Source organism: Ipomoea nil, unplaced genomic scaffold (assembly GCF_001879475.1).
Source record: "Ipomoea nil cultivar Tokyo-kokei standard unplaced genomic scaffold, Asagao_1.1 scaffold0193, whole genome shotgun sequence".
Lineage (NCBI taxonomy): Eukaryota > Viridiplantae > Streptophyta > Magnoliopsida > Solanales > Convolvulaceae > Ipomoea > Ipomoea nil.
This window is the reverse complement of record NW_017616621.1, coordinates 586,821-603,136: the sequence shown is the minus strand read 5'-3', so window position 1 is coordinate 603,136 and position 16,316 is coordinate 586,821. Positions and strand designations below refer to the sequence as shown.

General features: G+C 38.7%; 1 protein-coding gene and 1 long non-coding RNA gene across 2 annotated transcripts in view; both read left to right on the top strand.

Moving 5' to 3' along the window:
- Positions 1–1,375: 1,375 nt before the first annotated feature.
- The window catches only part of LOC109188705 (disease resistance protein RPH8A-like), a 28,443-nt gene continuing 13,502 nt past the window's right edge, over positions 1,376–16,316 (top strand). Inside the window, exons 1-2 of the mRNA XM_019339337.1 lie at positions 1,376–1,974; positions 10,037–10,042. Coding sequence (XP_019194882.1) covers positions 1,566–1,974; positions 10,037–10,042 — 415 coding nt within the window. The 5' untranslated portion in view covers positions 1,376–1,565. The remainder of the gene's footprint in view (positions 1,975–10,036; positions 10,043–16,316) is intronic.
- LOC109188303 lies at positions 5,791–7,802 on the top strand. Its single transcript, XR_002055379.1, has 3 exons — positions 5,791–6,030; positions 6,120–6,197; positions 7,622–7,802. It is a non-coding gene; the product is annotated as an uncharacterized LOC109188303 (long non-coding RNA).

Genomic DNA, 16,316 nt, shown 5'->3' with positions numbered 1-16,316 from the left:
TAAAAAATACAAATACAGAGGATGGCATGTTAGACTAAAATATCACATGCATCAAAGAATATGTGATCATAGGATCGACTAACCTCCCGCCATAGTTTCTGTTACGGTTGAGCGATCCGGACTGCTGCAGAGATAATGAGTATTTTGTCTCTCACTTTACTCAGCTCTCTCTAGATGGTGTATGAGGTATGTAATGTGAGTAGTGAGAGGACTAGTGACCTTATATAACCACTGGCCATCATTGTGGTTGATTGTCTTTAGGTCTCCTAAACCCTAACCAGACTCCTAATCGTAATGGTAGTCTAGCTATTAGGTTATTAGTGTTGCACCACATATTAAATACTGAATATTATCATAACTTATCCTAATGTTATAATAATAGTAACGGATAAACGTTACATGGCAGCCATAGCGGCAATCCTCTTCTTGCCACCATCTTCGTCTCCAGACGAAGAAGGGGAACTATTCTTTTTTCAAAAGAAAAATAAAATAAAATTACAGAGGATGGCAGCCATCCTCTTCTTGCCTCCTTCTTCGTCTTCACTAGAGACGAAGAAGTGGAAGTTTCTTCTTTTTTTAAAAAAAATAAAAATAAAAATACAAAAGATGGAACGGCCATGGCTGCCATCTTTTTAATTTTTTAATATATTTTTTAAATTTTTATATTTATTATTTATTATTTATTATTTATTATTTATTATTATTTAATTAAAAAATGCCATATTAGTAATTTACCTCCTATTACAGGTAATTAACCTGTTGTTGGGCCTAAGTGCATGAAAATAACAAGTTGATAGACTTAATTGCAACTTTAAAAAGTTCAGGAGCTTAATTGACTTCTAGTATAATGTTCTGGAGTGTATTTGACCATTTTCCCTAAACTCTTAAATTGGCTCTTTTGTATGATTTCCGGGGCTTTGCTGTTTCGAGATTTATTCGTTCATAATAAATCTTTATACTTTGCATAAAAAAAAAAAAAAAAAAAAAAAAAAAAAAAAAGATAATAAACTAGTTTAGATATAAAAATATTTTTTAAAAATAATTGAGATGATTTTTCATAAAATATAATAAATTGAAAAGACAACAGTAATAGATAATTGCATTATTAATATGTCAAAAAAAAAAAGATAATTGCATTATTAAAGTTGTCAACTTTATATATTAATTAATACTGATAATGGGAAAGGAATTGTTTAGTTATTATTTGAAAAGACAACAGGAATATATAATTGCATTATTAAAGTTGCCAATATTAATTAATAATGTATAATGGGAAAGGAATTGTTTAATTATGAGGTTGATATGGAAATGATGTGTAAGGCAGGGCAGAGCAGGGTTAGACCACTTTAATTTCAGATGATTGATAAACTTTGAAAGATTCTCTCCCCTTTTTTTTTTTTTTTGGTTATTAATGAAATCACAATAAAAACATATATGCCAGCAAGCTAATTTAAGCTCTTCTCAGATCTAGTTTTCAGTGTGCAATACCAAAACTTGAAACTACATACATACTCTTACTATCCAGCAAATTAAATTAAAGATTGGAATTGAGAGATAGATCATAGATGGCTTGTGTTGCTTTAACTTCTCTCATTAAAACCATTGAGATTGAGTTTCTTGGGCAAACAGCAAGAGTAAGCCTGTCTCTCCATCATCATCATCATGATCATGATCCAGCAGGAATCATCAACTCTTTCCTTGAAAACCTTTCTACTTTGCAACACCATGTGGAAGATCTCCAGAAGGAATCCAATGGTGATGGTGATGCAGTATTCAAAGTGAGAGATTTAGAAATGGAAATCAGAGAGTTTGCACTCAAAGCTGAAGACGACATTGAACTACACCTTAGCAACTTCCTTGAACATGGAGGAGAGTATGGAGAAAAAGCTGCAGCTTGCCATCAAACTTTGCAAGAAGCTGCAAAATATGCAACAGAGTTGTTGGAGTCATCAAAAACGGTGTTGGGTAGTGCTAGTATTGCTTTAACTATTCTCATCAACAAAATTGCGCATTACATCCCAACAGTGAATGGTTTTGATCATGAAACAGCAATGACAATGGTATATTTCAAACTACAGCTTTCTAAACTGCAAGACTGCTTATTGCAGGAGAGGAATTCCAATAATTCTGGTGCTGAAATCAAAATATTGGAAACCAAAATCACAAACTTCGCACTCAAAACTGAAGATCACCTCCTAATACAACTAAATAACTTCGTACATCAAAAAAAAGCTTACCCGGAACTCCATTACGCCTGGCAAGAAGCAGAAGAAAGCCTAGAAGAACTGTTGAACATAATCAAAAGTAGAAGCAGCAATGAAGTTGATGATGATGATGATGAGGCAAATCAAACTCAACCATCGAATATTGCTTGGTCAAAACATGCTAGCTCTGCGAATGTTGAGTCTGATGGATCCACCTCGCATGGATTCCTAAAGCCTGAGGGCAGAATGGTTGGCCGTCACAATGATTGTAGAGACATAAAGGAAGGTATCCTTTGTCCCCCTTTTTTCAAACCAGCTGCTACAATCTCTTCTCTCATACCAGGTATAATCTCAATTGTTGGAATGGTGGGTATTGGAAAGACGACTGTAGCAAGAAATGTGTATGAAGATCCATCACTTGCATCCTATTTCCATGTAAGAGCTTGGGTTACTCTACCCCATCATCCTCAACACTACAATAAGACCAGAATGCTAAGCCAACTTCTTCACTCAATTACACCAGTGGAAGAGCCAAATGTAATTAAAAAGGGAAGCACTCCTCATGAACTAGAAATGCAGGTACGCAAATGCTTTGCTGGTAAGAAGTATCTAATTGTTTTGGACAACATTATGAGCAAACAAACTTGGGAGCTAGCTTGGATTGACATCATAGGGTGTGTTTCTAATGGATTAGTTGGAAGTTACATATTACTAACCACTAGAGATTGCTTCAACCTAGATGTCCACATGATAAGACCTATCCGTATCCATAAGATGACTTTGCTAGATCCAAAAGAAAGTTGGGAACTATTTTGTAATACCCTTTCTATTGATGAAGAGAACTTGGCCCCTAAATTTGAAAAAATTAGGAACCATGTTGTGGAGAAATGTGATGGATTACCCCAGTTAATTGTTGAAGTTACCAGGCGTTTATCTAAATGCAACAACATACAACAAGGGTGGAAAAAGATTGAAAAAGAATTAGAGTCATTGGGACTTCTAGATCACAATTCACTCAGTGTTAGTTACAATATGTTGCCACATCATTTGAAAGTTTGCTTTCTATACTTTGGAGTCTTCCCAAAACGTAAAAAAATTATGGTTAAAATGCTTATAAGGTTGTGGATTGCCGAGGGATTTGTGAAGCCATTGAAACATAATGAGTTAGAAGATAAAGCTTATGAGTACTTACTAGAGCTTACTGAGAGAAGTCTTCTCTTAATTGAAGATCGAAGTTGTAACGGCAAAATAAAGACTTGTAGAATGCACAGTGCGTTACATAGCTTCTGCGTAGGAGAAGCTCAAAAAGGGGGTATTTTATGTGCAGTAAATACTCAGCAACATTCAGGATTACCATTAAAAGCATTTACAAATTCTTGTCGTTGGCTAAGTTCTTACACACACAGGTTTGACTATTATGTCCTCTTTGGTACGAACATCCCTCGCTCCATTTTCTTCTTTCTTGAAAATCATGAAATATTTGTTCCTCCCAAGCTGTTAAGAGTTTTGGCTTTTGATACTTGTATATCACTTCAAAGAGTGCCAGTGCAATTAGGAGGTTTAGTTTTTCTGAGATACCTATCCATAACACAATGGTTTGAGGATCTAGATGATGTAGTGTCAAATAATCCAAATTTAGAGACACTTGTTGTTTCTGGTAATGGAGCACCAACAATCCATTTGCCATCTAGTATTTGGAAGCCACCAAACTTAAGGCATCTCGAACTTGGCAATTCATATATTGTAGATCCTCCAAGTGCAGACAAAAAGAATTTACAAACATTATCTTGGGTGGTGAGACCAATTCATTGCAGAAAAAAGGTGTACAGCAAGTTCCCTAACATAAAAAAGCTGAAAATATTGCTGAAGGATGACATAGAGCCCCCTAGTCACATTGGAGGATGTTGCAGCAATAATCCTATTATTTTGGATCATTTTGACTGTTTGGAAGGGCTTGAGAAGCTTAGCATTTCGATTTCCATTGGCTGTAATGCAGCCCTCCCTGAACAGTGTATGTATCCTTCAATACTGAAGAAGTTGAAGTTGAGTGGGACTAATATTTCTGAGCGGGATTTAAATGCAATTGCCAAGTTACCCCATCTTAAGGTGCTCAAGTTGGAAAATGCTTTCCATGGAACAGTATGGAAATCACTATATAATAAAGGAAAACTTCCAGTACTAAGATTCTTGCTCCTTGAAGCTAAAGAACTCAAGCAGTGGGTAGTTGGCCCGAAGCACTTTCAGATGCTCGAACACTTGGTCTTAAGATCCTGTAATTGTTTGGAACAGATCCCGGAGCATTTTGGAGAAATGCGGTGGTTGGAGTCAATTAGGTTGGAGGGGTGGCACTCTTCCCTTGTCGCTTCTGCCAAACAGTTACAACAGAAGAGAAGATTCATGGATGTTAGTGTTAGAAGCTAAATCATGTTTTTTTTTATTCAATGCTGACATTCTTTACAAAATCAGTTAGTATTTCTTTTTTTCTGATCTCACTTGTTTTTGTGCATTAGTTTTTCACAGATCAAAATCATTGGCGCCATATACGATGACTCACAGAATACACATACAGAATTGTCTATGTAAGAAGACTTGGGCGGCCAGCCTCATAGTAAATAACTGTTGGAGAACGGTATGTGTTATGTTACCTGTGTCTTGAATTGCTCCTATATTTTTATTTGCATGCCAAATACAGTACATATAGTTGCATATACAAAAAATAAATTCATTTTATTGGTTAAGATTTAATGATTCCTCATTAATGGAATTAAGAAATCTGCAGATGGAGTATATATCCAGAAGTTGGTCTTGAAAGATGGGCTGAAGAGCTTTGTGTTAAAAAGACGGTGGATAACTTTTTATTAGCAAACATTATATTGTGAAGGAGAAGAAGATCGATGTATGTTGGTCATTAAAGATCTACTACTACTTCATGAGAAGGTATTTCATCTCATCTGGTGCCTATATGTGATGATCTTACTACTTAAATTTACATCTCTATTTCTTTTCTCTACCTCTCGCAATATAATTAATCCTGAGTACTAATGTGCTTTTGCAGATTGGTATGTCAATTGAATTCCTTTTTGAAAAAAATTTCAAGCTGGGAAACTGCTAGTAGTTAAGTATTGAAGGATGGATGTGTTTTGTTTCAACTATTGTTTTTATATATTTTGTTCAACAGTTGTGCCTCTCACTAATTGGTATTGATGATTTGCAAGGCTTATTATAATTCTAACAAATTCTTCATGAGATTTGATTATATTTATATCCATTTTAGGCATTCTGTAAGGCATTAAATTAAATGAAAGATTTTGCAGTAATCCTGTAGTCAATCTTGAGGTGATTTTATTTTAAGCTACTGATCGAATGCTCTAGACTACAGATGCATTGTATTCTTGAAATTTCTTTCACAACCTGCAAAATTTGTATTCTTCAAAATTTTAACAGAAATTAAAGAATATTAGATTGATGTCGGCATTTTATTTTAACTTCACAACTATTGAACTAGTAATTACTATTTCTGCTAGACATTCAATTTGCCAACAACTAACTGTTTGAAATAAAAAATGAACAAGTTTAGAATCACAGTATGAAATTATCCTACAAAACTTACACCTCTACATACACTTGCTGTCTAACAACTTTGTTTCTGTGATGATGATGTGTTTGATGCATTCTTTTTCTGATTTGATCTCATTTTGTTTTCTCTGTTTTGCATGCACTATTTTTTCTTAGATCAAAATCCCTGAATGCAATGAATCACAAATAGAAGAGTCTGTACAAGACAACTTGGTCGGGCTCGTAGTGAACTAACAGTTAGTTTAAAATGGTATGTATGTGTGAGGTTGCATGTGTCTTTGTATCTGCACTTACATTTGCACGCGAGATGAAATGAAATGGTGTTGCTATCTTGTACAGATAATTGAAGGTTACAAATGAATTGGTTCCTCTGACTTCATCAACTGATTGATCTTTAATTCAAAATTGATGATCGAGGTTAGAGGCTATATACATCATATCATGCTTCATTCTTAATATTTTATTTTCTTTAGAAAAGCAAGCAGTTACTATTTCTTTTTTTCTGATCTCATTTCCTTGTAAATATATATATCTAGAGTGGAGAGGGGTATAGGAAAAGATTGGCACAATTATATTCTACGAAATTTGTCGAAGCTAGCAAAATTGAAAAGGTTTTCCAGCTAGCAACTTGAAGAAAAATAAATATACTGAAATTTCTTTCTTTTAGTTTGATAAGATGAATGTGGGGATCGGATCTGTTACATACAGGTTAAGATATGCATGTTAGAAGGAAGTTGAGTTTTTAAGCATATCTAGCTAGCTAGCTAGCTTCTTCTTGCAGCTGGCTTGGCTGCAAAACTAGGAGAGGAGGTTGATTTCCATCTCCTCTGTAATGTATTAGCTAGCTAGGGATGCTTTGTATACGTGAATTAGGGATGCTTTGTTTCTGGTTGAATGCAACCTAACCTCATATTTTCTTTCTCACAAAAGGTGAAATTCCTCACTTCAAGGTCACAGCATGCAACTCAATGGCCTCTTATTTAGGTGGGAATTGAATACCAGTGTCAATCTGGTGCTCACTAAGAGGCCACCATATTTAGTGTATAGTAATTCTTATACTGCGGATGTCAAGTTTCAATCCTGCATTCTTGTTTACCTTGGAGTGAATTGAAAAAAATCAAATTGGGAAGGCACTGACGGAGATTTTAATAAGCTAAAATTCTTGTTCCTTGATGGTTGGAAATTTCATGAATTGAAGAGGAACAATTTTCTTGTTGTCTTGAGCATTTAGTCCTTAAAAGATGTCCGAGTTTCCAAGTAGATTTGAAGATTTCATCCAGTGTAGTCATTTAGTCAATTGAGTTAAAAACTTGATCCCCTTCTGTTTTCACTTCGGCCAATAAAATTAATGATATGATGCTCCACAGAAAATTTATGTGCCCCATTGCAATTTCTCATGGTCTGTCTCTTCTCTTTCACTGCTTTTTTAAGATAATTTTTTAAATTTATCCTTAATTGCTTCTTGAAGATGGTGACATTTTTCCCCGAATAAATGAATGGTATGTGTTGCTACATACGTTTATTTGTTTCCCATGTATATGCACTTAGTTGCCTATTTGTATAGTAATACTTGTGACTCTTCTGTGACTCACAAATTTAACATTAGGAACACATCTGATCTATCAACCATCACTAGATTTTTTATTTTCATATTTAGAAAATGACTAAAATAAAAACCTATATGTGTAACAAAAGAGCAATAGTAATATGTTATTGTTAATAGTATTGGGGTTATAACATATCTATCAACCATCACTAGATTTTCATTTTTTATTTCTGCACAATTAGCTCTGTACCTTTTGATATTTTCATGCTTGATTTGTGTATTCTTGTTTCAACAGGGATGGAAAGGAGTTGCAATGTGGTCGATTTAATTTGTAGGATTGGAGTGTGCATGCTTTTGGTGATTAATAAATGAATTGGAGACCAATTCAATGCAGACAAAAGGTGTACAACAAGTTTCCTAACATAAAAATCTGAAAACTTTCTTAAAAGATGACATAGAACCCAGTCACACTATTGGAGGATGTTGCAGCAATCTTATTATTTTGGATCATTTTGACTATTTGGAAGGGCTTGAGAAGCTTAGCATTTCGATTTCCATTGGTTGCAATGCAGCCCATCCAGAACTTGATAGGTTTCCTTCAGGACTGAAGAAGTTGAAGTTGAGTGAGACTAATATTTCTGAGGGGGATTTAAATGTGATTGGCATGTTACCCCATCTTAAGGTGCTCAAGTTGGAAAATGCCTTCTATGGAACAGTATGGAAAATAGCTGATGGAGGATTTCGTGAATTAATATTCTTGCTCCTTGAAGCTAAAGAACTCAATAAGTGGGTACTTAGCTCCTGGTATAACATTTTTGCGCTCAGACACTTAGTCTTAAGATCATGTAATTGTTTGGAACAGATGCCAAAGCATTTTAAAGGTTATATGTTGGAGACAATTGAGTTGGAGGGATGTCACTCTTCCCTTGTCGCTTCTGTCAAGCGGTTAAAACGGATATAACGTTCCCAAAATCTTGTCTTTCATTTTTTATTTTTAGGCAGCCTCACAGTATATAACAGTTAGAAAATGGTATGTGTTTGGTTACAAGTATTGATGTGTATATAACAGTTAGAAACTAAAGAGTTACTCAGTCTTAATTTTTTATTTCTTTTCTATTTAATGCTGACTTTTTTTTTAATGATAAAATCAGTTATTACTAGTCCGTAAAAGATGTTTGAGTTTGGAAGTGTTTTCTACTAGCTTTGAAGAGATCATCCGATGTAATCAATTAAGGTAAAAACTTGCTCCCCTTATATTTGACTTCTGCCAATGAAATTAATGATGGATACAACCACATTGCTATTCACCATGCTCTGTCTCTTCTCTTTACCAAATCTGTTATCAGGCCATTAAGTTTGTAATTTCTATTAATCCCGAGTATTAATATGCATTGTATTCTTGAAATGGGTTGTAGAAAAATCATATTCTTTAAAGAGTTGAGGTTGCAAAATAATAATTATGCCTTTTCCCAACAGAGAATGAAAAGCTTTTTAATACCAGAGAAATTATATTAGACTGATGTTGCTTTGTATTTTAATTTTATAACTACTGACCCACATTCATCAACTACTAATTATATTATTGTATTCATAATTCAAAGGTCAAATAGGATTACTATTACTGTTAGGAAAAAATTCCTAATAAATGAACTATACATTCAATTTGTCAACAATTCGAAGTATGAAATAAAAAATGGAGAAGCTCCCAAAACTCACACCTCTTTGATGGAGCAATATACTGGGATTTGATACTTGATGGATGTGTAAAAAAATGTTCTTATCACTTATGGAGAAGGCTGCTGCATCCATTATGAATTGGACTTTTTGAGGTCAAAAGCTACATCATATCATGCTTCTGTTACAGGCAAGGGTGGATTGGATCTCGTCACCGGACGACGTACCGGGCTGGAGTGGCGAGCGGGAGGGGGAATGGATCCTCGACTTCTACCTATGATTACAGATGGAAGTACGAATAGCAAAAGAGAAACGAAGGCAAAGACAATTGTGAAGAAATCAGGAGTTCTTCTTCTTTCAAATAACATTAGCCAAAATTACATAAATTTCATGATGCCTTGATGTCTTGTAGCATCTTCCTTAAATACAAAAAGCAGCAATGGTCAAGAACCACAAAATTAGGAATGAATAAAACAAAACATATGAATAGGTAGTAAGAAAAGACTAATCTGAAATATTCCAACTAATCTGCGTTATTCCACTTGTTTCCATTTTATTAGCTTGAATCAATCCACTTTGGGAGCTTGTTTCTTGCGTCTTTGATATTGTCTGCGAGTGAATGTATCAACACCCCCTCCCCCCCCCCCCCCCCCCCAATTCATTAAGCTTGTCCTCAAGCTTGAAGTCAGGAAAAAGAAGTTGAAAGTTATCCAAGGCTTAGCTTCCAGGAAGCGTCCTCAGGTGCGGCGCCAGCCAATTGCACTAGGATTTCCTTCACACCACGGTTAAGTCGAGCGCGTAAGACATCCCCAGGGCGAACAAGAACGCGGCCATCACGCATGGGCGGGAGGTCCGGAGTGACTGTAGGAGGGGAGTCACGGAACTCTTTTAGCAAGGACACATGAAAAACGTCATGAGTGCGACTACCCACCGGAAGGGCTAATTGATACGCCATTGCGCCAATACGCTTCGTAATAAGAAAATGACCAAAATACTTCGGAGATAATTTGTGAAAAAGACACCGAGCAATGGAAAGCTGTCGGTACGGCCAGAGGCGAAGCCATACCCACTGGCCAACTGTATATTCCACATCCCTGTGTTTGCGATTATAAATTGTTGTCATGCGGTCCTGGGCGAGACGGAGGTGCTCACGAACGTCAGCCAAGAAGGCATCTCGATCCTGTAAGGCAACATCCACAGCTTCGACCTTAGACATTCCAGGTTCGTAGGACAACAGACTCGGAGGGTCACAACCGTAGACAGAACGAAAAGGCGAAGTGCGGAGCGCGGAGTGAAATGAAGAGTTGTAGTAATATTCGGCCCAAGGAAGCCAACCGAGCTATGTGCGGGGGAAATCCCCAACAAAGCATCGAATATACATCTCGATGGTGCGATTGGTTACCTCAGATTGTCCGTCCGTCTGCGGGTGATAAGCCGTCGAAAGTGCGAGTGTAGACCCACTCACGCGAAGCAACTCTTTCCAAAAATGACTCGTGAACGTCGGGTCCCGGTCACTGACAATTGACTCGGGCACGCCATGGAACTTGACGATATTCCCAAACAAAGCCGCAGCAACAGTCGTAGCAGTATAGGGATGACTGAGAGGAATGAAGTGGGCGTACTTGGATAACCGATCGACGACCGTTAAGATGACCGATTTGCCTTGGATCTTAGGCAGCCCTTCGATAAAATCCAAGGAAATGTCGGCCCAAATCAGCGTAGGAACTAGCAACAGTTGAAGAAGGCCAGCCGAGTGTAAATTGTCGCTTTTGCAGCGCTGACAAGTTGGACAGTTACGAACATAGTCACAGACATCCTTACGCATCCCTGCCCAAAAAAATTCCTGCGACAGGCAAAATAATGTTTTCTGCACTCCCTCGTGCGTAATGTCGTGCACGCCTGCAAGAATAAGAGGAATGAGGGCGAAATTACGAATTAAAAAAAAATCTTACCTTTGTAACGCAACAACCCGTTAACAAAAAGCGAATGCGGACCCTCCGAGCCATCACGAACACGTGTACCAAGGCTTGGAAATCAGGCGAAGTTTGAACCTCGTGTCGAATAGAGCTCAAAAGAGGAGAGACGGGGCCGGAAAGGAGCATTAGGGAAGGGGTACCCTCATCACGGCGTGATAAAGCATCCGCGACCGTATTAAGTCGGCCGGCGCGAAATTCAACTTCAAAGTCGTAGCCGGGTAGTTTACTGATCCAATGGTGTTGAGGTGAAGTTGTAAGTCGCTGCTGTAGAAAGAACTTCAAACTATAGTGGTCAGTGCGCACAATGAACTTTCGACCCCATAAGTAATGTCGCTAGTGTCGAATCGCATGTGACAAGCCAATCAGTTCCTGTTCATAGGCAACCAATTTATGATGGCGTGTTGCAAGCTTCCGACTAAAGAATGCCACCGGATGTTGATTCTGGTGTAATACGGCACCAATGCCCAGCCCCGAGGCATCGCATTCCACCACGAACAAGACCAAGAAATTGGGAAGCTGCAAAATGGGAGTAGAAGTTAACGCAAGTTTAAGGGAATGAAAAGCAGAAGTAGCCTCGTCGGTCCAAGTGAAGTTATTTTTTCGTAATAACGACGTTAACGGGGCTGCCATGACCCCAAAATCTTTGACGAACTTGCGGTAAAACCCCGCTAGCCCTAAGAACCCTCGCAAGGCTTTCACGGATTGCGGTTGGTGCCAATCAAGAACCGCTTTCACCTTGCATTGATCCATCGAGATGCCCGAGGCATCAATTATATGGCCAAGGTAGCTAACTTGCGTATCCCCAAAAGAGCATTTGAAACGCTTAAGAAGAAGTTAGTGCTGACGCAAGAGGTCAAAAACCTGTCGGACGTGTTGCAAATGCTCCACCCAAGACCTGCTAAAAACCAAAATATCATCAAAAATACAAAAACACATTTACGTAATAAATGGCTGAAAACATCATTCATAAGAGCTTGGAACGTCGAAGGGGCGTTGCAAAGTCCAAATGGCATTACGAGAAACTCGAAATGGCCATGGTGCGTGCGAAAAACTGTTTTGGTGACGTCATCGGAGTGCATGCGAATCTGGTGATACCCCGAGCGGAGGTCCAACTTTGTAAAGAACTTCGCACCATGCAACTCATCTAATAATTCCTCAATCACGGGAATGGGAAATTTGTCCTTAACCGTAATGGAGTTTAACTCACGGTAATCAATGCAAAATCGCCAAGTGCGATCCTGTTTGAGTACATGCAAGACCGGGGATGAGTAGGGGGATCGGCTCGGTCGTATAATTCCGAGAGAAAGCATCGCGGCACATTGTTTCTCAATTTCATCCTTTTGTGCTTGCGAATAGCGGTAAGGCCGGACAGCGACTGGGTTAGAACCATGAACCAACGTAATGCGATGGTCGCAATCCCGCTGCGGGGGCAGTGATGTGGGTTCCTGAAAAAGATTGGAAAAATCAGTTAATAAATGGTCAAGGGCATGAGTCAATGTTACCTGAGGCCGTAAAGCATGCAGGGACGTAAATGGTTGATCGTGTTCACCCTTCCACGTGAGACGCTGACCCTTATGAAAGAAGCTCATGGTTAAGGCATTAAAATCCCAAACTATAGCGCCTAGTGTAGGGAGCCAATTAACCCCTAACACTAACTCAAACCCAGAAAGGGGAATTACATATAAAATAACAGTAAATAAGTGCCCATCTTTACATAGTAACACATTTTCAGAAATGCCCGACCCAATTATCCGTTCGCCATTAGCAACCGCAACTTGTAGACACAGGCACTCTCGTATTACCAATCCCAGGGATGTGGCGATGTCCTGGTCAATAAAATTGTGAGTGCTTCCTGAATCAATTAAAGCGGTGACAGGCTTGCAATTCACACTTATAGCCACGCGCATAGTACTGCCACTAGTGGACCCTGTGAGGGCATTTAAAGAGATGCTAGGGTTATCAACCACTTCAGAATCCCAGGCCTCCTGCACAACATCGGGAAAATCATGTTGTTCCACTACATCGTTGATCACTAACAAAAATATGCGCTTTCAATTATGCGCAGGAGTCCACCGTTCGTCGCAATGGAAACACAAATTATTGGCGCGACGCTGATTGTAGTTCGATCTGGACAGACGCCGTTCAGGAGGAGGGAAGGGAGCAGAGGCACGCATGGGCGGCCGGTATGGACTGATGGTGGAGCGGCTGCCGGCGGAGGAAGCAGGGGCCGCTGCAGAATGGGTCGCGGACGCCAGAACACTTGGCCGTGACGAAGACGCCGGAGCACCTGTGGTCGGACGTGACGCCGTACCTGAAAAAGAAGAAAGATTCCGGTTAAAGGCCGCAGGGCGGTGAAAGGTCGGAGGGCGGCCGGAAACCATGGCAGTCCCTGGCGGAATGCACTCCAGTCGCCGGAAAAACGAACGGGCGACGTTCAGATTCGCCGGTCGCTGGTTTTCGACGTCGATGCGGAGCCATTCGTCGAGCCCAGCGGTGTAGAGGTCGACCTCCATGTCCCGTCGGATAGTAGTCGTGCGCAGGAGCATCGTTTGGAACTCGTCGTTGTATTCCTCGACGTGTCGGCCATCCTGGTTGAGTTTTGCCAGAGAGCCCAGGACGTTGCTACGGAGGCCTGGACCGAAACGTAAGATAAGCTGGTATTTGAACTGCTGCCAGCTCGGGTCCGGTTTCTCCATGTCTTGCCGAAAGTGCCATAACTGCGCGATTCCCGTGAGGTGAAAGGCCGCCGTGCTCACGAACTCGTGAGGCGGGGTCCCCTGCGTTTTGAAGAATTGCTCGCAGTGGTGGAGCCAGCTGGTGGGGTCATCCCGACCGTCATAACAAGGGAACTCGAGCCGGGTGAATTTAGGGACCGTCGTTGGAGAAGCAGGGGGACGCGGTTGCGGGCACGCCTGAGGTGGTGGGGTGTTGTCCTCGTCCGTGTGCGTGCGACTGCTAGAGGCCTCAGCAGGCCCTTTCGCCGCCAAGAACTGGTGGAACATTTGTTGCAGAGAGGCCTGGTTGTCCTTCAAGGATCCAATGGCAGTCTTGAGGTCGAGAACCTCGTCGTGCAACGTGGTCTGGAGCTAGTGAACCTCCGCGCGTAGAGTCGTGACTGACTCAGCTAGAGATTGGTCGCCCATGACGGATGGCTCCGATACCAAATCTGTTACAGGCAAGGGTGGATGGGATCTCGTAACCGGACGACGTACCGGGCTGGAGTGGCGAGCGGGAGGGGGAATGGATCCTCAACTTCTACCTATGATTATAGATGGAAGTAGGAATAGCAAAAGAGAAACGAAGGCAAAGACAATTGTGAAGAAATCAGGAGTTCTTCTTTTTTTTTTTTGAAAACCTCAGGAGTTCTTCTTCTTTCAAATAACATTAGCCAAAATTACATAAATTCCATGATGCCTTGATGTCCTGTAGCATCTTCCTTAAATACAAAAAGCAGCAACGGTCAAGAACCACAAAATTAGGAATGAATAAAACAAAACATAAGAATAGGTAGTAGGAAAAAACTAATCTAAAATATTTCAACTAATCTGAATTATTCCACTTGTTTCCATTTTATTAGCTTGAATCAATCCACTTTGGTAGCTTGTTTCTTGCGTCTTTGATATTGTCTGTCAGTGAATGTATCAGCTTCATTCATAATTTTTTTTTTCTTATACATTCTTTACAAAAGCTACTATATACTCTTTCTTTTTTCTGATCTCATTTTGTTCTCTCCATTTTCCGTAGATAAAAACCGATGGGCTTGAATAAGAGGAATCACCTTATCCACATGTAGAAGAGGATTTGGCCTACATCACAGATACATATCTCATGTCTGCCAATTATTTCCAACATACTTTACGATCTATTAGAAAACATGACTAGTTTTCAGGTTTCTTTTTCAAAATAATGCATTTGATATTGTTTGACAGCCAAATGCATGTTTCTCATTCGCCATTAAGGATAAACTTCCTCAATCCCACATAATTGAGAGTTGTGGCTTCCTGTCAAATGGACAATGGTCAGTTTTTCCTCGCCTGAGATAGATGCATGTTGGTCATTTATGATGTACTATTTAATTTGCTCTATTTTGTGATAATAGAAAGTTGCTGCAGTATATATGATAATACCCGGTTTTGTGAATATATATATAGCATTCTCATCAAGGCAATGGATATATAGCTCAAAAAAAAATAGTTAGATGCTATTGCGGAATATATATCCAAAATATGCATGCTAATAGATGGTGTTGAAACAAAGGATTCATGTTAATTGGTGGCTGTATGTATAGTAGCAGGCAATAATTTTATCATCATGTGCCTATCCTATATGAGATCGATGATATGAGTAATGAGTATATGAGTTTAATTAATTATTATTAGGACTCTATTATTCATATTAGATTAGGACTATATTATTCGTGTTAGACTAGGATTCTATCTAGCATCTCTATATATATTCGCTCCCTGTACTCTCAGACATTATTCATTAAATACAGAAAATATATTCTCATCATTATATTACAAATTGGTGTGCTAATTGAATATGTTGCACAAAATTTTCTAATTATACACTACTGGAAATTCTGAAATTTCCGACCACTTGAAAATGATCTTAAATTAAGTTGATACCAAAAAGTCCAAAAAGTGGTCGGAAATAGCAACAAAGGTTTTTCCGGATACCAAAAGTGGTCGGAACAAGACTTTCAACTTGATTTAAGATCACTTTCAGGTGGTCGAAAATTTCAGAATTTCCAGTAGTGATATATGCATGATTATATTGTCAAGACTTTTGGCTATCTAATAAATTTTCATATGTCTCTTTAATTTGTAGATATGCCTCAAACAACTAACATTGCTAATCTTGCAATTAAGAAGTTTCCCAATGACTCATATTTCGCTAGAAAATATTTGAAGGGAAATGGAATTGAAATTCCATGAAAAATAAGTTCCAAGAAAATAGATTTCATTGTTTGGTTGGTGGAGAAAAGAAACTACTGGGAATATGAATTCCATTGTTTGGTTGAGTTTGGAATGGTAAGGAATAATTAGTATAATGACAAATATAACCCTACACAACAATAATAATAATAATATAATAATAATAATAATAATAATAATAATAATAATATAATAGTAATAATAATAATAATAATAATAATAATAAGAGTAATTAATAAAGAATGGTGAGGGTAAAATTGTCATATTAGTTTTCTATGGAAAACAAAATACCTAGGATGAGCTAGGAATTTGTTTTCCTCAATCTTAAGGAAATTTTTTTCCAATGAAAAATGTTTTCCATCCAACCAAACAACATAAAAATCCTCTTTGTGGGGGGGGGGGG